Source organism: Theropithecus gelada, chromosome 15, assembly GCF_003255815.1.
Source record: "Theropithecus gelada isolate Dixy chromosome 15, Tgel_1.0, whole genome shotgun sequence".
Classification (NCBI taxonomy): Eukaryota; Metazoa; Chordata; class Mammalia; order Primates; family Cercopithecidae; genus Theropithecus; species Theropithecus gelada.
In genome coordinates, this window is record NC_037683.1 from 19,653,563 (window position 1) to 19,678,319 (window position 24,757).

Below are 24,757 nucleotides of genomic sequence, written 5' to 3' on the forward strand. Positions count from 1 at the left end.
AGTTTCGCCATGGATACAATGGGGATGCCTGCTTCCGAGGTTTGTTTGACAGGGACCTAGCCTGGCTTGTTCACCGCTATATACCTTGCATATAGCAGTATATATAGTAAACGCCCCCATAAATACACGTTGAATGAATACAGTAAATGCATGCTTAGCACGGTGGCCAGTATACGGTAAGCGTCCAATAAGTGGTAAATGTTGGTTTTAAAAATAGTTTAAAAGTCTCCAAGAGCGACAGCCCTAGTTCGCCAAGACGCAGGCGCGCCCCACCAGATTCCACGCAGACCTGCGCAGTAGCTCCCCCAAGAGACGAGGACACGCGACTGCGCTTGCGCATACGCGCTTTCCACCTTCCCTCCGGGCGTGAGCGCCCGCGGGGCGGGCCTCAGCGGCGGCGCGACGAGTCCAGAGGTGAGGGCTGAGGAAGGGGCGTGGCTAACGGGTTGGCCTCGGCCACCCTCTTCCGGGCTCCGCCAGCTGCGCGCGCATCTTCTCCCCCTTCTTTTGTGGTCCGGCCCATTGCGAGGGTGACAGGAAACCCTGTGCAGGGAGCGCCGCCATCTTGGACCAGCCCGAGGAAGATCCTGAGGGAGCCACAGAAGCAGTCACCGCTGCCACCGCTACTGCCGCTACTGCCGCCGGCGCGTCTGCACCTCTCGGCCTGCCCGCGTACTTGCCGGGGCCTCGGCCGACCGCCCCCGCCCCCTCTCCCGCTGCGTCCGCACTCCTGTTCCTCGTCCTGACGCCCCCCTCCCGCCCGGAAAGCTGCCCAGCCACCAGCAACCCCCCAGGTAACCCGGGCCTTCCGCAGTGTCCGGCCGGCTGATGCCTCCTCGCGCCGGGCTTTTCAGAGGGGCGGGTGTGGCGACGGCGGAGACGGGGCTGCAGGCGGGCGGCGTCCCAGGGGCCAGGCCCCGTCAGGCCGCGGCGATCCCGGGGGTCGGCGGTGAGCGCCGCGGCGCCGGCCTGACAGGACTCCCGGGCGGGGGCGGAGGTGTCCCCTGCGTGGCTCCTGCCTGAGCCTCCTGTCCACCCCACCCCGCGGGGCGCTCCGAGGCGTGCAGGGAAGGGTGTGTTCCGGCCTCGCCTTCCGCGCGTTCTCGGCTCGGCTGGGCAGGACCGCATCTCTCGCAGGCCCCCCTCTCGCCGCTGTTCTCCGCGGCCGCAGCCCGCCCCCGCAGGGTGTACCCACGCGTGCCGCGCCGCCCTGCAGCCCGCGAGCCCAGACGTGGCGGTCCCGTCCCGTAGGCCGCGTCTGGCTCTGAGTACAAAGGCAGCTCTTCGCAGCCTCTTCGGCATCTCGGGGCAACTCCGGTGCCCTTGTCGATGTGGGGAGTCCGGCCCTGCAGCCGGGCCAGGGACGGGGTCTGTGCGCCTGTGCTTGCGATGTCCTGGTTTTGGTGCGTTCCTATGAGACGCGTGGACAGCCTCTATGGCCCTGAAGCTACAGAGCATCTAGAAACAATGAAGAGAAAGTTGTGGCATTTCTAGAATCTAAGAGAAGACGACAGAACTGGAGTGTTTTAAGCGTTTTAACTGTGGGCCAGGTACATTCTTAGGTGTCTTTGTACGTGTTTATCTTGTCCCGCGTAGCCCTCGGAGGTAAGTTGTCTCCACTTTATAAGTGAGGAAACTGAGGCCTACAGTTGTGATGTGTGTCTGGCTGATGATGGTATATTACAAACTGGCTTCGGCTCACACTGTGGCTGGTGGTTTTTGTACTACACTCAAAAATTAGGCTACGGTTACAGGCATGACCATTTATAATGTAGTTACAACTTAATTCCTTTTTCACTGTGTTCGCATTGGATGACAGCTGATTACCCCTTTATGACCTAAAGTCCATAAAGTCAGCCACTACACTGGCAAATCTTCATGCTCACAAACCCCAAAGGAGAGATGCCAGGATTTCAATTTCGTGTATGAAGAAACGGGTTCCGAGAGGACAGGTGCCTTCCTGGTGACCCCACAGCAAGTGTCAGAGCCCAGATTTGAACTCTTGCAAAGTTTACTGCTCATTTCGTTACTATCCCAACTGCCTTTAAAAAATTCGTATATTTTTCTAAGGTAAATATTGTAGAGGAACCAGCTGTCTTTTATTTAGATTTGATTGTTGAGGATAAATTTGACCTTGCAGTAATCCAGCTCCCACCTCTTTATTCCCCACAAGCCTTTCCAAATTTTTTCTTGCAAGTTCTGTTTAGGCAGTTTTACTTGATCATGCCTAGAGGTATGTCGTGGTTAAGAGTTTTGGAGTCATACTGTCAAGGGTTCCCCCTCCATTACTGCCACTTCCTAGTTAAGTGATCTTAAGCAAGTTACTTAACCTTTCGGACTCAGTGTCCTTATCTATAAAGGGGATAATTGAACCTGCATCTTAGAGTTGTTGCTAGGATTAAATGGGGTTTAAAGAAAGCCCTTAGCACGTTGCTTGGCATATAGTAAATCAGTGCCTGTAACAGTGCTAGGCACATAGTGGGTGTTTAATCTTTTGAATGAATGAGAGAGGAGCATAGCTTTGGAGAGCTACATGTAGAGTTAAACCTGGACCTTAATTCTAGCTCTCCATTTAGTAGTACTATGACCACGGGTAGATCACTTTGGTTTCCTTATTTGTAAAATGAGTTTTTAGGATTAGAGTTTGTTTATAAAGTAGCTGGCATGTGTTAGGCCCTCGATAAATGGCAGTTATTGTAAAGACGTAAAACCTTAGATTATAATAGCTATTTAAAAATTCCTTGAAATTAAAGCTACATTTGAAAAACTTGTTGCTTTTTTGTATTACAGTTAAACTTTATCATTGTTGCATACTTCAACTTTGCAACAGAATTTGGAGTGTTCATTTTTATCAATGTCAAATATCTTTGCATAGTCACAGTAAGATACTGTGCTAGTGGAGGAAACTTGATTAAGGTAAATAAAATGTTAAAACTCGGGCTATTGAGAGATGTTTCATGTTTTTTTAAAAAAGGCTTGAAACATTTTTATGTGGTTAAAAATGCCAGGCATGGCTAAAGACAGCAGTTTACAAATAGAAGCATTAGAGGTACTGTACTTTTAAGAAGCTTCATCTAGACATTTTAAATATATACAAAATAAAGTAGCATACTGAGCATTCATATACCTATCAGCCAGTGTCAACAGTGATCAGTCTTGCTTCATCTATATACACTTGCCTCCTTCCTGCCAAATTATTTTGAAGCAAATCTCAGGCACAGTATCATTAGTAAAATTTTCACTATTAATCCTTTTAACTTTAGCAATAAGTGCAGGGGTTTTTTTTTGGCTTTTTGGGTGTTAAGTGCTTTCTTTCTGTGAACAGAGGTCCAGTATTAGAATACTTTATTTTCTGTATATAGAAGATCATCAAAGTTACTTCTCTTGCCACATTAAGCAATCCAGCTTTTTAAAATCATTATTTATATAAAAGTGACATTAAGTATATTGTCAAAAGTTAGATTTTTTTTTTTTTAAGTGGGTGGGCTGTTTGTACTACTGTTGAGGAAACTGACCACTCGTTTTTATTAGATTAGATTATTAGATTAACTACAGAAGTTTTATCCACCTGACTGACAAATCAGGTAGTAGTAGTCCATTTTAGTGGGCCTTTAGAGCAAGTCAGAATGCTTCTGTGCTTGAGTTCCACGAAGGCAGAGACAGTGTTGTCTTTTTTGATCATTGCTATCTTGCCAAACCCTGGCACAGTGCTTTGTGCTTAGTAGATACTTAACAGATACGTTCATGTTGGAATCACAGAAGCAGTCCATCTCAGCTCTGGTATTTTTAACAAAACATCATGCATGTTAAACAAACAAATAAACAAAACTTATCAATGGAAATAAGGATAAGAATTAAATCACCTGGAATATTTAGTGGGTTGCTTTTCCCTTGTTATGTCTTGGATCAACTATGTAAAAATTATACAGTAACATCGTCGGTTCTAAGGAGTAGAATAGCTATATAACAGGTTTTAAAATCAGAGCAAACAGTAAGTAGTTCAGCTATTTAAAAAAAAAAAAACAAAAATATGCCCTCTACTATTGAGTGTTGGTTTTTTTTGTTTTGAGGCCAATCGTATTATTGGCTTCATAAGTTCCCCTTATTATCAGTAAATGTGGAAATAATGTTGGGAATGTTATGAGTGGGATTTTTGTTTGTTTTTGTTTGGGTATTCTTTAACCTGTATTAAAATTACATAGAAAGTGCTTTTCACGTATTTATTGGTAGAGAAAATTTTATTTTTAATTCATTGTAATAAGTCAGTGCAGGGATCTATAAAGAAAAGTTAATACTTTCTCTCTTCCCTTTTTCTCCTGTCCGTGTATTTTTCACAATTTGATTTGTATTTCATAGTATGTGAATATAGGGTTGAGTGTGTGTGTGTGTGTTTGAAAGTGGGGTATACTATCGCATAAAACTCTGCAACGTGTTTTTTCACTTAGCAAAATCATGGAGGTATTTCCAGGTTAATGTATATCGATCAAAATGGTTTCTAAACTAGATGGATATTATTTTGTAGTACAGATGTACTTTATTCAGTCATTTCCTTGCTGATAGATTATTTCCAGTTTTTTGCTGTAAAAATGGTACATTAAATGCGCTAATACCTGTAGCCTTATGGACTGAAGCTTTTGTATATGTAGGATACTTCTAAGTGGATATCTGAGCCAAAGGATGATTTGGATTATTGTTAAGATTTTTAAGTATACTGATTACTTTCCAAAATGTTGGCACATTTCCACAAGCAGTATGTTTGGTAGTGTATACCTTCACATCTGTACCTACACGTTTCAAAACTAGTCGTTTATATGTCTGTGTAATCTTAGAAAGGTGTTGATTCAGTAAATAGAAACCATGCATTCTATTTTTGTCACAACAATAATTAGTGTTTAATATGTGTTCAGTAACCATTTAGATCTAAATGTACTGACATGAAAATGTGTCTGATTTTGTTGAGTGAAAAAAATATGCAGAATTTTACAAGATGGCATACCCCATTTTAAAATACATTTTTCACCTTAACAGTGGTGAAAATGGTGGTAAAAAATGGTATGTTTTCACATGGTGAAATGATATGTTTCCACAATGGCGAAAACTGGTAGTTGCATGTTCAGGAGATGAGGTTGAGAAATCCTTTATTAAAACAATATTAAGCATATTAATATCTTTAAGGAGTCAGTTGAATACATGGCACAATTGTTAAGTGTTTACTGTGCATTTAGTAAATATTTCTCTTGGCAGCAAGGGTAGTTTATAGCTAAATTTTACATGCATTAATATCCTTCCTCTTTCTCTGATTTTTATTTTATCAGTCTACCTGTACATGCCTGAAATAAGCTAATAATAACTTAGGGAAAATCATGGTCTTTGGAATCAGGCCTGGGTTCAATTTCTAGGTCTACCATTTACAAACTTTGTAACACTGGCCAAATGAGTGAATTTTTCCAAACCTCAGTTTCTTTAATTTTTTGCATAAACATAATGATAATGACTCTGCAGAGTTGTGAGAATTAAGTAAGAATTATATAAGACAGTATAGGAAAAAGTAGTGTAGATCATTACATGGTTTACTATCAAGTGTTCTCAAGAAACTTTTTGTAAGTAGATGAATTATAGTATTATAGATTAGTATTACTAGTATTACCATTCATTTATATCTATAAATTCTGACTGCAGTGCATCTTCTGAATGTAATTCATGTATCTTATTCAGAATATTAAATTATAATTACGCGAGTGAATACTGCAGAGCAACATGGTACATCTCATAACCATGTGGAGGAGGCACGACGGTGGAGAGGGCAGGATGGTGTGGTGGTTAAGAGGGGATCTTTGCAGTCAAAACAGTCGTAGGTTCAGTACAGACTTGGCTGTGTGACCTGGACGTGTTACCTGCAGAGTCTGTTTCCTCATCTGTAAAATGAGGATAATAATTAACTATGTTATAGAATAGTAGTAAGGATTAAATGAAATTGTATGTAAAATATTTGGCACATTGCCTGTCATATGTCAAGTACCCGATAAGTAGTAACTAACAATTGTATTTGTTATTAGTTTGGAAATTGTTGATTATGTATTAAATGCCTGTTGTGTAAATATGTAGTACTTTTTTCCTTTAAAGGCAATACAGATCTTTTATTTACATATGAACTTGATTCAAATACTTTTTGTAAAATGTGGAATAAAGTGAATTTTAATTGTCCCGGTAGTTGTATACAAGTTATAGAATATTACCGAGATTTTAAAAAAAATTTATGGGGATTGTAATGTTAAGTGGGCTCATGTTTTCAGAGTTTGAACTAGATCAGCCTTTCATGTCCTTTTTTTTAGACTTAAGAGTTCTCTAAGTAAAGCAAAAGCACTGTTAAATAATAGAGGAAGAACTTTTTTCCCGTCCAAAGTTAGGTAAAAATGTATTCCTCACCTTAACAATGGTATGTTTCATGTTCAAGAAATGAGACTGAGAAATCTTTTGTTAAAGCAACATTAAGCGTATTTAGTATTTGAATATAATTCTACTGCAAATACTTTTGACTGAAGTGTATTAATATCAGTCAACAATGGAAATATATGTAAACCTAGACAGTATCTTCTTAGAATAAGAAAGGGAAGACCTGTTGTGAGTGTTGATGGCTACAGTGTTAGATGTTTTCTGCCTTTGTTTACTGAAATTAGTAAGTTTGAGTAGTTTTAATTCTGCTTTTATGGTTTTTATTTGTAATTTTTAAAGAAACAAGCAAGAAAAATGTGTGGTGAGGTGAGACAGAGCCCTGGTATTCAATCTGAAATAGTGATCATTTCTTTTATTTGGAAATAGTTTCCACTATATGAATGTTTGTAATTTTAAGATACATTTTCAAAATTAGTTATCTCACATTTAATGAAAGTGTGATAATTAGCAAGTATACAAATTAGTACAACTAAAATTGGGTCATAATTTTATGATTAGTCTTTAAAGCATTTGAAGTAGAAATTTGGGATTGTTAGAAGTCATAGCTTTAACATAAAATAGAAGGAGCAAAGTATGTACAGCTACAACCTTCAGTTCGAAGAGGGAAAGAAATTAGGAAAAATCAAGGAGAAGAGCACAGGAGAGACAATAATTTAAAGGTGACTAAGTGATTACTTTTACCCAGGTTTGAATGGGGAAAGAATTTAGAAGAATTAAAAATTGATTAGAAAGAAAGAGTCTGGGAAGAATTCAGGTTAAGAAGTTAATAATCTTTAAATATTTTTAATGTAAGAGATTATTTTTTCCCCTTATGTTTGGCATCTAGTTCAGAGATCAGGTAAATAATCCAGGCCAATTTTAGTCCCAGGACCAAGTTCATTCTTAAAAGTTTTGAGTCCCTAGTGCCTGGAAAAGGGAATAAAGTTGTTGTGATGTTCAGAATCAGAGTTAATCTAACTAGAAAAACTCTCTCTGCTGAAAGAACTGGTTATGGGAGTTTTCTGTGATGCAGGAGACTGATTATAAATGTGTTAGAACATGCCAAACTGGAATGGGTAGCAGGGCTTCTACTTTCACTAAATGTAATACAGATAGCTAAGTGAGAAGACTGTAGTGTGTGGAAGTGATTAATACTTTACTGTAATTAACAACTTACTCTTTCCTTATAATAATACACTTGTTTTAAATATATATTCTTTCTACAGGTTAAATGTTATTAATTACATAGAACTTTTGCTTGCAATATGGTATATAGTAAGGTGATAATTTCAGTAAATAAAATTTTCCAGTCATATTAAATGTCTGGCTTGTGTAATGTGACATTGACAGAAACACTAAAAGCCAGGCTTAAAAATACTGTAAGTCAGACTTTTTTAAATGGGGTGAAATCTTAATTTGTATAAGTAATTTTTGTCTTAAGCTGAAAGCTGGTTTGAGAATAAACTTTATTGAAAGTTATTCCCAATTTTATAATTCACCCCCTTGTTTCTCTCTAGGACCTAGCACAATGTCTTACACATTCAGAGCATTCATTTAAATAAATTGGAAAGTTTTTTGTTTTCTTTTCAAGTAGGAGAGAAATTAGAATTCTTTAGGTTAAGTCTATTTGAGGGCAAGAAATGGGCTGTGATCTTTTGAAATATCTTCTAATACACAAGCTTTCAAATTTCGCAACCTTAAGTACAATTTTATGACATTATTTCTCTCAGTCCCTAGAATAGTAGATGGGAAGCACTTACTATGTTGTTAATCTGGCCGGGTGCAGTGGCTCATGCCTGTACTCCTAGCACTTTGGGAGACTGAGATGGGAGGATCGCTTAAGGCCAGGAGTTCAAGACCCAAGACCAGCCTGGTCAACATAGTGAGATGCTGTGTCTTCAAAAAGTGTGTGTGTGTGTGTGTGTGTGTGTGTGTGTGAGAGAGAGAGAGAGAGAGAGAGATAATCTGCAAGTCCTATATTAGGTTGAGCCATATGAAAATGCCAATAAAATTGACTTGAAAAATCTAGGAAGAACAGTTTCATGTGATTCAGTCTAGTTCCAACATTGATTTGGAAATCATACCATTGCTCTTTGGATGCTCTGCTGTTGATTTAAAGTAGAGTAAAAAGTTGTTTTGTGTTTATAAATTAAGTGGTTCCTTTGTATACCATTCTGTTTAAAATCAGAGTTCTGAACAAGTAGATCATTAGTAACTTACTTGATCAGTTAACAGGGAAGGGGACTTTAAAGGGAGCGGAGGCTATTTATAGTAATGTTTAACTTAAATTTATAAAGATTTTTTTTGTTTGAAAGTTTTCAGAGTAATACTTCTTACTGGATATTTTCTTCTTTTTTTAATTATACTTTAAGTTCTAGTGGATATTTTCTTAAATGAAATATTGGTATAACTGGTTTCTCATATTTCTGTGGATAACACATGAGAATGTGTAAGCATCATTCATCCAAGAGAATTTGTGTATTTGATCAATTTGTGAAATGCAGTTTTATTCTGACTTACTGTAACTGACGTTTGTATTCAGTGTCCTTTTCTACCTTTAAAGGATAGCAGTGATCTGTTTGAATTACTCGTATATGCTTTCCTTCTGAAGTAACAGAGATTTCTTTGTTTTTAGTGCCACCATGGCAACTGCACCATACAACTACTCTTACATCTTTAAATATATTATTATTGGTAAGTTTATTTAACTTACACTCTTGTTCCCAAAAGGTTAACTTACAAAATATTTATATGCTAATACTTAAACAATACCGCTTCAGGAGTGACTGATTTTCTTACTGTAAAACTAAAGCTCCTTTTATGAGATTCATTTTTTGCATTAGCAGTGCAGCTTTTGCATTGTGGCCCTGGATATTTCTGTGGTACAGTGCTGGTGGGTACCTTGTGAAGTGATGTTCGTTGTTCTTGAGGGCTGCTTGAAAGCTTGTTGATGCTAGGAAGTATCAGTGTTTCAAGGAGTGCAGAAACATTCCTAAAATACTGTGAAAGCGCTCAGATCCCCCTGGGTTTCCATTATAAGGAAAAAGTGATAGAGAATATTGTTTTAATTGTGTAATATACATAAAAAGTATTTTTCTTAAGTTTCAAGAAGGTTTTGCTCAAATTAAGTCTTAATGCTATTTATCCAAACATAAAACTACATTTGAAAGTACAAGTTTTTCAATGAATTGTTCACATTAGAACAGTTTGCTTTCATGTTGAACTTAATGTGTCCTTTTTAATGTTTCCTTCATCAAGGGTTAACATTGCTATAGTACAGTAAGAGATGACATCTTTTCTCCTGGGGTTTTCATGTAATGCAAATTCTTTTCTTTCATAGAATAATACAAGAAGTATAAGACAGGGACCTAGTGAATCAAGCTTCCAGAACTCAGTTTGTTATTTCTGCTTGTTACATGCTACCCCATTTGTCACTTTTTGAAATCTTTTGCTTCTATGCATGAGTTAAAGGAAACAACAACAATAACAACAAAAACCATAAAATTTTGAAACAGCTCAAAGTAAAAAAATTCCATTAAAAAATAAACACTTCCCAGCTGGTGGCTATTTATTAACAGTAATAATTTACAGCCAAATTCTGTCAGTGCTAAAGATTGGGAATAATATTCCATTTGTGTCTCACAGTGAAAACTTTCGAATCATTGTAAAGTAGGAAAATAAAAATTTGTGAAGTGTCCCAGAAACTTATGATATGTTATATGGTAAGGAATGTAGCAGTCATTGCATAAAATTGAGAAATGTAATTGCCACCTGAAACTTCTTTTTTTTAAAACAGGGGACATGGGAGTAGGAAAATCTTGCTTGCTCCATCAATTTACAGAAAAAAAATGTAAGTTTAATACATGAGGTAAACATTAATAGTTTTCTTTATTGTCATGTTTCTACTTTTTAAAAAGTGTCATTTTCAGTGTACTTCATGCATTTAAATATAACCTTTCACTATATTTGTACTTTTTTTAAAATGGGTACAGATAAAATGAAATATACCAGCATATTTTAGTGTTGATTTTTATACACATTATATATATATAATCTGATTTGCTTGTTTTGATTTCTTGATGTTAAAATAATTTTTAAAAATACATACAATAATGTCAAACTTAATCTTTTTATTCTCTGACTTTCTGTTAAGGAATTGATTATCTTATGAGGAGAAATTTGCTGCTTGTATCATTTGTTAAATAACAGATTTGGAATACTTAAAATGGAATTCTTTCTACGCTTTTTTGGGTGATAGAAGGGACCAATTTGTTGTAACTGATATGCTAAATATAGTTGAAAGTGTTTCTGTATAGTTGAAATTATTTCTTTGACATTTTTGTGCTGCTTACTACAGAAGTTTGATGTAACATTTTATGAAGTGCCCAGCAGTCTATGTCCTTATACTGGAGAATGGTGGGTTTAGGTTTTAAGTGGCCTCATTATAAGGAAAGGACTAATAAATTTGTTCATTGGCTTAGACATATATAACTTGTCATTGTATAAGAAGAAGTATATATTAGCCAGGTGTGGTGGCTCATGCCTGTAATCCCAGTAGTGCTTTGGGAGACTTACGTGGGAGGCTTGCTTGAGCTCAGAAGTTCGAGGTTACAGTGAGCTATGCTTGTGCTACTGTACTCCAACATGAGTGACAGAGCAAGACCCTATCTCTAAAATATATGTGCATATATATATATATATAAAACACACATGCTGATTTTCTTTGAGACACTGATATTTTCTGGGATAAGAATCTGTTTGACTAACAACTCCTAGGGTCCCAAGACCATTGATTGATCTGTTATAGATAATGATTGTAAGAAGGCTAAATGGTATAATGTTGATACTGTGAAGAATTAATTAAAATCCTTATTTTTACTTAACAGATTATTTTAGTCGAGGGGTCAGCAAACTGGCCAGTGGGGCAAATCCAGTCACTGCCTGTTTTTGTGAATAAAATTTATTGGAATACAACCATGCCTGTTTTACCTATTGTCTCTGGCTGCTTTTTTGCCTCGGTGGCAGAGTTGAGTAGTTTATGATAAAGACCTTTTGACCTGCAAAACTTAAAATATTTTCTGCTTGGTCCTTTCTAGAAGTTTGCTGATCCCGATTCTAGTACAGTCACATTTCCCTGACTTCTTACTTCTGGGTATTTGTAAATTTTTTTTCCAGTGGTAGCTTTAGTCTATTTATAGCCTGTAAGTATTAGTAAGCCATTTGTTTATTTAGTGGATTTTCCCCCCTAGGCTTAATTTGAAGTTTTCTGAAAATTGGGCTATTACTTTTTTTCCTCCTTAACAGTTATGGCTGATTGTCCTCACACAATTGGTGTTGAATTTGGTACAAGAATAATCGAAGTTAGTGGCCAAAAAATAAAACTGCAGATTTGGGATACGGCAGGACAGGAGCGATTTAGGGCTGTTACACGGAGCTACTACAGAGGAGCTGCAGGAGCTCTTATGGTCTATGATATCACTAGGTAAGAGATAATTTTTTCAACCTTCATACGGGGAAAATAAATCTTCTTTGGGCATTTAAAAAAAAATTGACTTAGGCATTTTTAAAAATTTGTAATTTTATGACTGTAATTGAACTTACTTGTTTTTTATGGTTTCTTAAGTTGCCATGTAAAATTTGATATAACACATTGATATTTTCTGAAAGTTTTTATGACTAAAGAAAAATTTAGGGAGATATCGGGTGAAGCTAATAGAAGAATACAGTTTTGAAAAGCAACTTCAGTTGAATGATTTGAGGAGAAATAATATTTTATATAAAATGTTGTTTTAAGTAGAAAGCAAACATCTCACTCTTGGGACTTACTCTATTTAGTCTCTAGTGTTAAAGTTTACACCTCTCAAAATAAGGCCAAGCAAAGAGTTTTGCTAATCCAGCATGGGGGATTATAAAAAATTTTATGCTTGCATCTGAAGGTGTTTATTCATTTACTTTTTTTCTCTTAAAATGGATAGAAATGACTTCAAATACTACATGCAGTAGGTTTAAATTTATTTCAACATGACTGTTTCTGGAATTCCAAAGCACGTGATGTAAAGTGATAAAACTACTGTACGTAAAGGTTTGACTTTGGAGAACATGGAAAACTGTACCACTTGATTAGACCCTGCACTGTTTGTCTACTGTAAGTTAGAAAATGAACTGGATCACCTTTCATGTTGATGTAAAGCGCCAGTCAATAGCAATGTGACTCTGTTTCTTGAGGGTAAAGATGGGTGAGTGGGACCAAGTGATAAGTAGATTTTAAAGCATATTTCCTTTTGGAAAATGCTTTATACGGTTTCCTCTTGATGTGTCATAATGCTCATTAGCATGTTAAGACTCCGGAAAGTTCTGCAGTAAGAAATTCTTTGCTGTATGACTTTATTTAATTTGGTGTTTCTTAAGCTTATTTTATTGAGGAGCACACTTTGGGAAATGCTGCCTTAGAATAAAGATATTGACTAGTTATAATTATAACTAGTTATAATTATAGTGCCTAAAGTTTCAGTAAATTCTAGAAATTGGGTGGCCTCAGAGCAAAACAGAGGGAAACAAGCCTTAATGCTTTTCATTATAGCCAGGCAATCAGTGATATGATCAAGAGTATTATGGGAAGGCTATTAATAAACCTGGCCGCCTACACAGAACTGTCTAATTTTATGAGGAGTGCGTTTCTGAAGACTTCACATAATTAAACACTCAATAAAATTTAAATATGGTGATGTGTGCTAAGAATATTGTTTTTGCTTTTAAGCATATCTTTTAAGCATAGTTAATACTTTTGGTAAAATCTGTGTCTATTCAAGTCATCAAAAAAAGTACTTCAACTGGGAACAACCAGAATATGCATCAACTGATGAATGGATAAACACTATGTGGTATATCCATACAATGAAATGTTACTCAGCTATGAGGAAGAAGGAAGGACTGATACATGCCACAACATAGATGAAACTTGAAAACATCATGCTAAGTGGAAGAAACCAGACACTAAGAGATACATATTGTATGATTTCATTTGTGAAATATCCAGAATTTATATTCTGGTAAATTTATAGAGAAAGAAAGTGGATTGCCAGAGGATGGGGAATGAGTGACTTCTAAGTGGGTTCAGAGTTTCTCTTTGGGGTGATGAAAATGTTCTAGAATTAGATAGTGGTGATCAGTGCGCAACTTTGTAACTACCCTTAAAACAACTAAATTACGTACTTTAAAAGGATAAGCTTTATGATATGTTCATTATATTGTAATAAAAACTGTTACTGGAAAAGAGTACCCCAGGCTTTAGTCAGGTGCTAAAGTGATACTTTATAGTGACTTCGATGTTGCAGTCATGACACCAATTTTTTTCTATTATTCTTTGACATTTCACAAACATAAAAGTTCCTTTTTATTTTTGTCATTAACTCTTGTTGTTACAGGGTGCTTTTCTAAATTGACAGCGTAGCTTATTGTGACAGTTGTTTTGCCATAACATTTTGACATATCTATCATTTTAGCACTGTTTTAGCACTAGTACCACCAATTAATATTTGAATAATATTTATTTATGGATTTAAAATTATAATGATAGTGAATTTTAAATTAATAACAATTACCAGAATCCTTGGCAGAAGTTATGGTACATGTAAGTAATATGGTTTATATGATCTTGGTACTAAGCTTTTCTGTGTACCTCACTCTGCCTGCCAGCTTTGAAATTTTAAAATTCATCAAAATCAGTAGAAATGTTCGGACTTGTTTTAAGGTTTATGCATGAAGTAGTAAAACGTACCTGTTGTGTAAAGTCAAGGTATGCCAATAATACAAATATCAAACACAGATAAGGCTTGTGCTTTTTAAAAATGACATTTTATCATTGTTTACTTAGAAAATTCTAAAACATTGGGGGGAAAGGAGCTATTTTGATATATATGACTTTTTTGTCATCTAAGTGATGATTCATGAGTAATATGATTAGCACAATAAAAATCTGAGTAAGGAGTTCTTCTCAGTTCTCATTGGGAAAGAACTATATACTTTGAATAACAAATTATCTGTGAAAACTGGCAGCTAGAGATCATGGAATATATTCACAGGACTAAACTAGAAACACTTGAAGGACGTGTGGTATTTGTAAAAGAGTTCTAGGCCTGGTGTTGACACCAGTTAAGTCTTTATGGGCTTCCGTTTCCTCACATGTTAAACGAGTAAGATAGACTTATATTCTGTGAGTCTATAAATCAGAAACATTTTTAATCTCAAAAATTTTATTATCTTTGACCCCTTTGGTAGGTTCTACTGTGTATAATATTACAAATATTTGGGTTTGTTTACCATCTTAGAGCTTACTTGGCTAGTGCAAATGAACCTATGAGTTTTTAAACTCTTGCTTGGAGAAAGTAGAAAAATAGGACAGTTAAAGAATTCCAGAATGATTTAGCTACCTGGTAAGAGTACAAAGTTAGGATGAACTTTTTCACTGATATCTGGGGACCTGAATTCTTGTCAATGTATAAATGTCTTCAAAGTCAATTTTATGCTGTTATGGTTAGCTTGCTCTTTAAATTATTAAGGAAAGGTGAATTGTATGCCAGCTTATAATAGTGTGACTTGGTTTTTAATGAAACTAAAATTTAAAGACAAGCAAAAGTGTCTTCCATTAAATGTGTCATGGTTAGGCATTTTGATACAACTTTGTCTCTGCTTTGTGATTGAAAATCTGTATGATTTCAAAGTAATTTGAGTTTTGACTCCACATTGGCATTTCCATCAGTTTACTGTGTTGTTCCTTGCTTGCTTATTGGTCTGTTTACAGTCTGCATTTAGGAGTAAATAATTGACTCCTGACCTGTAATTATCAAAGTTGTTGGATATTGAGTTATTTATTTAAAAATAATACGTTTGGCTAGATTTTTGAAAAGTATGCAGTTGTATTTCACAACTACTGTTCTGAATAACTGGTCAAAGCAAAATTATTTTAGGATATATTGATTAAAGTATGTATTTTAAGTATTTGTTGAATTTTTTTCTATAATTATGTGGCAGTCACAAATTTAAACTTTTATTTTTGCAGAAGAAGTACATATAACCACTTAAGCAGCTGGTTGACAGATGCAAGGAATCTCACCAATCCAAATACTGTAAGTTAAATGGCATCTTATTACACAGAAAATGTAAGAACTAAGCTAACCCAAAAAGGGAAGCCATTTACTGGTGAGATTTTTGTCTTCAATTAGTCGAAGAAAATGTAACAGTTATTTTTCAGTTCTAATTAAACCTGGTTTTGCATTTTATTATACCTAGGTTTTTTGTTCATGTTTGTCGTTACAATTATGAATGTAGTGGTGATCTCATGTGAAGACTGAAATCTGAAATTATGATGTTAAAAGGGATCTGCATTAATTTCATAAAACTTCAGCATTGGAGGAAACTGGGCAAAATGTAGAAGAGATCTTTCTTTACGACTTCTTACAACTGCATGTGAATCTGCGTTACCTCAATAAAAATTTCAACTAGAGGAGGAGAATTAAGAATGAAAATTTCAGTCAAAAATAAAAAGGATTCTATATATGTTAAGACATTAGCTTCTTAACCAGACTGAGATTATATTTATTGAGATTTTAAAGGTCAGTCACCATGCTAGACTCTACAAAGATAAACATGGATCCTTGGTCCCGAAGAGCTTATAGTCTAGCAGGGAGAGAACTAGCAGGTATGCAGATAACTGTGCTGCAAAGTAGATTGAAGCATGAATTAGAAATAGAGGGACTAGCACAGTTCTGGGGAGCCTAGGATGATCAGTGCTGTCTGGAGAGAAAGCAGCTTTACAGAGGAATGGTGTTTGAGGGGTGAGTAAAGTTTCAGTAGATATTGTTGAGGGTATGCCAGGAACAATGTGAGGAAAGATGCACTGAGCTGTGACTGAGTTTCTCAGGAACAAGGCTCGTGTCTCTCTTGGCTTTCCCCAACACTTGGTAGAGGCCTGCTTCAAGAACTATGTCATCAGTGGTAAGATTAGCATTTATCAGGAAACGGTGGTTTAATCATACTGAGAGTCAGTTAACATTGTTCGCCTATCATGCTAGGGACTGTGCCTGAAACTTTCATTTCCATTATCACACTAAACCCAAGGTTTACATACACACCTATAGAAGGGTGTTCATAGCAGCTTTATTTGCAGTAGCCCAAAACTGGAAACCTAGGTGTTTCCCAACCTGGTCATTGACAGGTGAATGGTTAAACAGTTCAGAACATCTCTATAGTGGAATACTACTAAGCTGTACATAGGAATGAATTCTTTATATATGCAGCAATTGAGCTGGGTCTCAAGGGCATCATGCCCAGTAAAAAAGCCAGTCTCAGAAGTTTATATACTGTATAATTTCATTTAGAAAACATTCTCAAAATGACAACATTGTAGAGATGGAGAATAGATTAGTGATTGCCAGGGGTTAGCAAAGGGAGTGGAGGGTGGTAGTGATGTGACGACATAGAGGGCAGCACAGAAGCAGTTTCTTTGTAGTGATGGAACAGTTCTGTATCCTGATAGTGATGATGGAGATCTGTACCTGAGATAAAATTACATAGAACTACCCGTGCACGAGTGCACATGTGCCTGAGAATCTGTAAAAACTGAAATCTGAATAAGGGCTGGGGATTGTACCAATGTCAGTTTCCTGGTTTTGAGAGTGTATTATAGTTACATAACATCCTACTATTAGGGAAGTTTGGTGAAGTGTACACAGGACCTCACTGTTATTTTTTGTAAGCCTCTGTGAGTCTATAGCTATTTCAAGTAAAATATTAAAAACAAAACTCATTGTAGAAGGCCCATGGAGGAGTATAATAAAATTAACCTTCCCGTCCTGTGTCCTTCCTGCCTCATTTATGTGCTTTGAAATAGAACCAGATCAGGAGAAAAAAAATGTCTTAAGTTTTTCTTAAGTGCTCCATTTTCTATAAAATTGCCCTTGATTTCTGTGTAGAAGTTGTGTTCTCTACCATTTTGTTGTGGGCATGTTTTGTATCTCTGTAATTAGCATGCCACTTTACGTCTTCCCTTTCAGGGAGATAAGAAGCCTTATTTGGAGATTCAGAGAGAATCAGGAGCGGGGCAGTATTTCTTGTTTTGAGTACCTGTCTTATAATGAGTACCCTGTGCTCGTCATTGTGGCTTTACTGGACTTGATTTTTTTATAAATTGATTTCCTTTTTAAGTATCATTATTTTATTCTTTTAAAAGACTAATGGATAGTGTATGACAGTTTCCTCCCCATCACAGTGGGCACTTTGTCCACACTATTTAAAGAATGCTCACTTTTGTTGTACACTTAACTGTCCTTGCATAAGGTTTACATTCAGATCAAAATGATGATTTGGTTTATGGACACACATTTTTGAAAGTGGAAGAGCCAGGAGCTGTAATTTCACATGAAAAAAAATTAATGGCTGAAGTGCCTTTTAGTTGAAACCATCCATTCCTAAAGTGTTCATATCTAGATTACCATATCTGTTTGGAAGGGGGAAGAAGGGAGGGATTTTACCAACTGGTGTCAAATAAGCTCATAAATGTACAAAGACAGTTTATCCATAACCTGCCCTCGCCACCCCAGATAAAGGCCAAAGCCCTTTGCTATTCCCCAAGGGTACGTATTTTCTTCTTACAACTTTGCAGAGCTGCCTTTAACTTTGGCCTAACTTCATATGAGTGGTTCCAAGGTGGATATAGGTAGGTGGGTGCTATTTTTGCCTTGGATTTGAACTTACTGCATATGTGCCCCAAACCCCTACTCCCAGCTTCCCCTTGTGTATACACATAGACGTCTCTTATCAGTTACTGTTAACTATAAACTCAGTCCTATCTAGGGATAATATGGGGTAGGATAGTATTTGTCTCAAGATCACAGTTTGGGTTTCTACCTGAGATCTAATGTCCTCCTACCACTGACTCACTGAGTGACCTTCAGCAAGTCCTTTTGCCTTGAGCTTTAATTTCCTTACTGGTAGCCTAAAGGATTGTACCTAGTGGCTTTCAAACTTTTTGAGGATCTCAGAACTGTTCGAAAATCTGATGGAAGCCATGAACCTGCTCCTTTAGGACATGCCCACAATTACAGTATTTACGTATTTCAGGGTATTTGCAGATCCCCTGGAGCTTGTCCATGAACCCTTAGTAATCTTACTAGATATATCATAATCTTTGGACTAGATCAGGTGTACCTAGTGGCTTTCAAACTTTTTGAGGATCTCAGAACTGTTTGAAAATCTGATGGAAGCCATGAACCTGCTCCTCTAGGACATGCCCACAATTACAGTATTTACAGTATTTCAGGGTATTTGCAGATCCCCTGGAGCTTGTCCATGAACCCTTAGTAATCTTACTCAGATATATCATAATCTTTGAACTAGACCAGGTGTCACCAAAGTATGTATGGCCTACGGGCCACATTCAGCCCACAGCCTGTTTCTGACTGGCTTGTGAACTAAAGATGGTTTTTAGATTTTTAAAGGGTTGTTAAAAACAACAACAAAAAAATAACCCAGCAAAGAACATGTAACAGAGACCATATGAGGCCCATAAACCTGAAGAATATACTATTTATTCTTTACAGAAAGTTTGTCAACCTCTGGCCTAGATCATTGCTAAGGTCCTTTGTAGTAATGACTTCATGAATCTGTAGCTCTGTCTAGTGGATAATTGCTAGTACTTGGTTTTCTTTTTAGGCCCAGTTATTTTTTCTATCAAGATTTTTGGATTTCAGAATTTACATGGTTGGTTTAAATTACTGCTTTTGTTATAAGTGTCTTTCTTTTGATCACAAATTAGGTAATAATTCTCATAGGAAATAAAGCGGATTTGGAGGCACAGAGAGATGTTACATATGAAGAAGCCAAACAGTTTGCTGAAGAAAACGGTGGGTTTCTTTAAGACTTAATGGTCACAATTGGGAGAATTATTAAGGAAAGGTGGGATTTTGATACTGCAGATTGACAGTTTTTTGTTGTTTTTCAATGCAGACTCAGAAATCTCAAGAATGAGGAAGTAACAAAATGTGTTTCTATTTCTGTGAGATTTATGTTGCAGCAGTACAGTTATTTAGTGACAAATATAAAGATGCTCTCCACCTCAGACTTACATACTTTTTCATAAAATACTATGGGAGGAGTACTAAAAACTGATGGGAAACTTTTTCAGATGTTACTAAAGAAATGCACTTGTGGGTCAAGCACGGTGGCTCTCCTGTAATCCCAGCACTTTGGGAGGCCAAGGCAGGTGGATCATGAGGTCAGGAGATTGAGACCATGCTGGCTAACACAGTGAAACTCCGTCTCTGCTAAAAATACAAAAAAAATTAGCCGGGTGTGGTGGCGGGCACCTGTAGTCCCAGCTACTTGGGAGGCTGAGGCAGGAGAATGGGGTGAACCCAGGAGGTGGAGCTTGCAGTGAGCTGATATCGCGCCACTGCACTCCAGCATGGGCGACAGAGCAAGACTCCGTCTCAAGAAAAAAAGGAAATGCACTTGTGAGTTAGTTTGAAGTGTCCTAATTATAGTCTGAATTTTATTTTTAGGCTTATTGTTCCTCGAAGCGAGTGCAAAAACGTAAGTATGACCAAAATATAGATATTTCAATTATATTCAAGTTTCTCAAAGTAGAATCGTATATATGAAAAGTATATAATGTATATACACATATAAAGTAATATATATAAATGTGTAATGCTTACTGCAGGAAGAACAGCAAACATCTCTCTGCTTTTTTACATTTCAAAATAATATGAATTTTTGTTACCTAAAAGATTGTACTTTGATTATGCCTGTTGGTAACCCAGGTTAATAAAATGGAACTTTGTTTACATTTCAGAAGTGTTTGACTTTTCACAAATGACAGTGTTTGACTTTTCACAAGTGAGGTTGAGTTTGGCATCTCAGACAAAAGCTTGGTCAATTTAATTTTCTGAGCACGTTAAAAAGCATGATTTAAGGGGTAGTGTCTACTTAAGGGGTAGTGTCTACTCAGAAGAGTAGTGAACATTTTCTAATTGTTCTTCCATGTCTGCTTTGAACTGTGTGGCACTCCCATCATTATTCTTCATTTATTAGGTCAAAAATTTCTTGTGGTGAGAGGCTAACCTGTTTTTGTTTAGTCTCAGCTGTGCTGTTAGTCCAAAGAAAACTGAATGGAGGTGTTAACGTGGCTAAGCATGATTATGTCACTATCACCCGATTAAAAACAGCTCAGTTCATGCTTGGCTGAGCAGACCATATTATTCTTGGAATTCTGATTTCAGCATGTTTGGAGAGATTTCATTTCTGTTTGGAGTATCCTCTCTGTTATCACAGAAATGACATATCTCAGTCGTCATGGTGTGTATTAACATACAGTATTTTAATGATTGCATATAACACATGTAGTTATCCAAATACGATTTGTAGAAAGGGCTTTCGGTACATGTATGTATGTATGCTTTCCACAGAAAATAGTTTTCCGGCCGGGCGTGGTGGCTAACACCTGTAATCCCAGCACTTTGGGAAGCCAAGGCAGGCAGATCATGAGGTCAGGCAATCGAGACCATCCTGGCCAACATGGTGAAACCCTGTCTCTACTAAAAATACAAAAATTAGCAGGGCGTGGTGGTGCGCTCCTGTAGTCCCAGCTACTTGGGAGGCTGAAGCAGGAGAATCACTTGAACCCGGCAGGCAGAGGTTGCAGTGAGCTGAAATCACACCACTGCACTCCAGTCTGGTGACACAGACTCTGTCTCAAAAAAAAAAAAAAAGAAAAAGAAAAAAAAGAAAAGGAAAAGAAAATAGTTTTCCATGTTCTCTTAGCTCAGTGTTCTGGTAATCTCTTACTAGATGACAATGGTTAAGTTGAAGACATCATGGCAGTTAACTAAAGATTAACAAAAGGTCAGTATATAATGTCTTGTCTTTTGTAGAAACTGTGGTTCTCCAATAAAGTTATCAATTGCCTCTTAGGGGAGAGAATGTAGAAGATGCCTTCCTTGAGGCTGCCAAGAAAATATATCAGAACATTCAGGATGGAAGCTTGGATCTGAATGCTGCTGAGTCTGGTGTACAACACAAACCTTCAGCCCCGCAGGGAGGCCGGCTAACCAGTGAACCCCAACCCCAGAGAGAAGGCTGTGGCTGCTAGTGACCTCTTTGCCGTGGCCCCTCATTTGACCTTTCACCTCTGTCTGTTGAAAGCAGTACTTTTTACTGCCTCATTGTCTTCTGTACATCTTACTGGGTTTAATTAAAAAAAAAGAAAAAACAAAAATCTGTTGTAAAAACAGTTTAACACAATACTAAACTGCTAAACAACTAGATGTAATCAGGTTATCAAAGGCAAGTAGAGTAATAAATCTCTCCTGCATGGTAAATCTAGACTTTTTTTCCCCCTTGTCCTCGTGATAAGTATGTCACCAATATATGATTTAAACTGAGCACTGATGCTGGACTTCATGATTTTTACCCTCCCTCTTTGGCAAGGCTTTGTCTCACTGTACGGTTTAATTTGATGATATCTTAAGCCTTTCTACCCATCCTTAACTGTTCAAGTATGTCTGTTGTAACCAATAAGTTTATTGCTGTGAAATGACTTCTGATGGTAGAGAAGGGGTTCTATAACTGCTTTTGTTTTGTTTTGGATAAATTTCCTGTTGTGTGGGTGGCATTTTTCTTGACGAGGTTTGCTTTTCTCCTGGCCTCGCACAGGGAAAATATCCATTTATCTTATCTCTCGTGCTTAATTAATAGCTTTATCTTTTTTTATACCATTTTATCCTTTTCTCTTTAACAGAAAGTAAATATGTATAAAATTTGAAGGAATCGAACTAACAATACATTCTGTGTATATTATTTTAATGAAGAAAATAAATTGATTACTGGCATTGGAACAGTATAAAATACCAGTTTGTACAGTATGACCTATATGTGACCATGTTACTCCCTTCCATTTCACACAAAGAAATAGACACACTGCAGTTCACAAGTAGTACTGGCTCCACCCCTTGGTGCTGGCAGTGTTTGGGGACATTATGCTGGAAAAAGCTCCTAGCATCAGAGGATTAACACTAGCAGATTCTGTTCCATCTTTGCACTGTTGCTTACCTGCTGATTTTCTTAACTGTTCTTGTGCAATCGACAATGTGCTAACCTGCTTTTCTCTTTTTGTAAACGTTTTTGCATTACAGGCTGCATTCTTGCCTTACTGTATAGGAAAAGAAAAAAGGCTGGGTTTATTATTGCACATTTTAAGCTTTTATACCTTTATCTTCTTGGAATGGTCAGATTCTGAACTGGACAGTCAGAACCACAGGTCTGCTGTTAAGGGATTTTAAATTGTGCATTTTTAACACTACAGTGAAATAAGATATCCCCGTGTTCATAGTATGAGGGGCTGTTTTATGTCATGTTGGCATAAATTGTTTCATAAAAGGGAAAGTGTTTCTAAAGGTGTTTCAGTGCTTGTGCTGATACAAAGTAAGTTATTACTTTGCACTAGGTGGTTTGGCCACTGAATTAATACTGTATAGCAAGAGAAACAATCTTATTTCTTTGTACAACAAACATGTTTAAGTTCTTCATTTCTGTTGATTTTTCTTACTGTGTTTATGATTCAGTGGCTGGGAATTGAGAGTTTATTTGAAGTAGAATAGGTAACACCTCAGCGCACCATAGAAAATGCACTCAGCTCAACTGCTGTGTTTAAAATACACATTTTAAATCCCTCTTTACAGACACTAACATAAAAGTACATCTTTTTGGGTTGTAAACATGTGGTAGTACCAGAGTATTGTATAGTCAATGTTAAATAAAAGCCAAAACTGGAATGTGCAGAAAATAGGCTTTGGTTAATTTGTGGATTCATTTTTATTTTTGTCTTTAACTTTTTAAAAAATAGGATTTCTGGAGTAGATTGGTATGTTCTGTTAAAGACTTACAGTGATCCATTTTGCTTACACTGTTGCATCACAAGGGATTCACCCAGGGACCATGACCTGCTGGTGTGTGTGTATATTTACAAAAACAAAACAAACAAACCACCCATTGGGATATAAGGTGGCAATCACAAACGAAAGACTGCGGCTTGTTGAGGTGCAATACCCTGACTCCCAAAGTTAGTTACAGTGGGTTTTATTGTTTTTGTGACCGAAGGATTTATTCAGACTGCTGTACTCTTCATTTGATGTAACAAAATGCTATTAATCTAAATATTTGTAAATAAAGTACCTGTATCTAGATTAAATTAAAGTTGGTTGCATTATTTTCTGAACTATAATAGGGTTTATTTTCTTCAGGTGAACAATTTGATGTGTCATCAGTTTTTATTGCAGCACTGTCTGTATTCGTTGTATAAAGAGAGGTCTACATATGTAGCATATAAAACCACATCACTAAGTAATAGAGCCACAGTTTTATTCTTGTGTTTGCATCACCCTTGAAATGTTTTCAGTCAACCATTTTCAGTGTAAGATCAGCACATTTGCTGGCTGATGCTGTTCTCCTTTGACTGTACTAGGAGCCAGATTCTATCATACCCATGTGTAATCCCCTGTAATAAACTTGGGTGCTCACAAATAGAGCAGACTGTCATATTTTAACATGTGTGTGCCAGACACTGGGCAGTACACTTTGGAAAGAATGTGAAATCCTTTTAATTTTTAATCCATAGCTTACTGCTTGTGCAGTCACCTGCTTCTCGAGGTTACTCATTGCCCTTGGACCTGTGAGGAGGTCCTCAGATTAGTAATTGGTGCTTAGTACTATTTACACTTAAATAGATGTTTCAGTACAATGTTCAAGTCTTTTATGGATAATAAAGTGATGGAGTAATTTTTTTTTTTTTTTTGGTTGGTGGTGTACACGTAATAGGTAGTACAATTTCTTTGGAAAGATGTCTTTTGAAGCCAGATGTTAATGTTCATACATTACCTTCCTTCTCAAATTCCGTAAGACAATAGTTTTGGGGAACTTTTTTGCCCATGTGTCTGCTGTTTTAAGTGTGATTTTAAAAACATGAGTGGTTCAGTTCATTCCCTTAAACAGAAGAAAAGACCAAATAATTACCTTCCATTCCTCTTCATGTGGAAGTACAGGGTTCATGTGGCATTTTAGAGAAAAGAAAATTTATCCTCATTCAACACAGGCCCAGAAAATTGTGTCCCAGAAGGATGTCAATAATTGTGACTAGGCCAGGCCTTTTAGCATTTTGCTAAGACTTGAAACAAAAAATGTAAATACAAAAGAAATCAAGTTTTGTTTTGAAAGTAGATGCCTTCTAGAACTTACTGTGTATTAATAAATTGTCACTTTCATTATCTTTATTGTA

At 36.9% G+C, this 24,757-nt stretch overlaps 1 protein-coding gene across 2 annotated transcripts; it reads left to right on the forward strand.

The window, feature by feature from the left end:
* Positions 1–338: 338 nt before the first annotated feature.
* RAB14 (RAB14, member RAS oncogene family) lies at positions 339–23,679 on the forward strand. Of its 2 annotated transcripts, none has more exons than XM_025358959.1 (8): positions 339–794; positions 9,068–9,126; positions 10,229–10,282; positions 11,737–11,914; positions 15,491–15,557; positions 19,244–19,331; positions 19,989–20,019; positions 21,400–23,679. In XM_025358959.1, the coding sequence occupies exons 2-8, from the start codon at positions 9,075–9,077 to the stop codon at positions 21,575–21,577; spliced, it is 648 nt and encodes a 215-aa protein (XP_025214744.1). In that variant the 5' UTR covers positions 339–794; positions 9,068–9,074; the 3' UTR covers positions 21,578–23,679. The 2 variants fall into 2 exon arrangements, with proteins under 2 accessions (XP_025214744.1, XP_025214745.1); XM_025358960.1 differs by having other exon boundaries at positions 505–794; positions 15,494–15,557.
* Positions 23,680–24,757: the final 1,078 nt, after the last annotated feature.

Coding starts and splice junctions, on each gene's coding strand:
- RAB14 (XM_025358959.1), top strand. CDS start 9,075: ATGGCAACTGCACCATACAACTACTCTTACATCTTTAAATATATTATT. Junction 19,332..19,988: donor ACAGTTTGCTGAAGAAAACG/GTGGGTTTCTTT, acceptor TTTTATTTTTAG/GCTTATTGTTCCTCGAAGCG. Junction 20,020..21,399: donor CTCGAAGCGAGTGCAAAAAC/GTAAGTATGACC, acceptor ATTGCCTCTTAG/GGGAGAGAATGTAGAAGATG.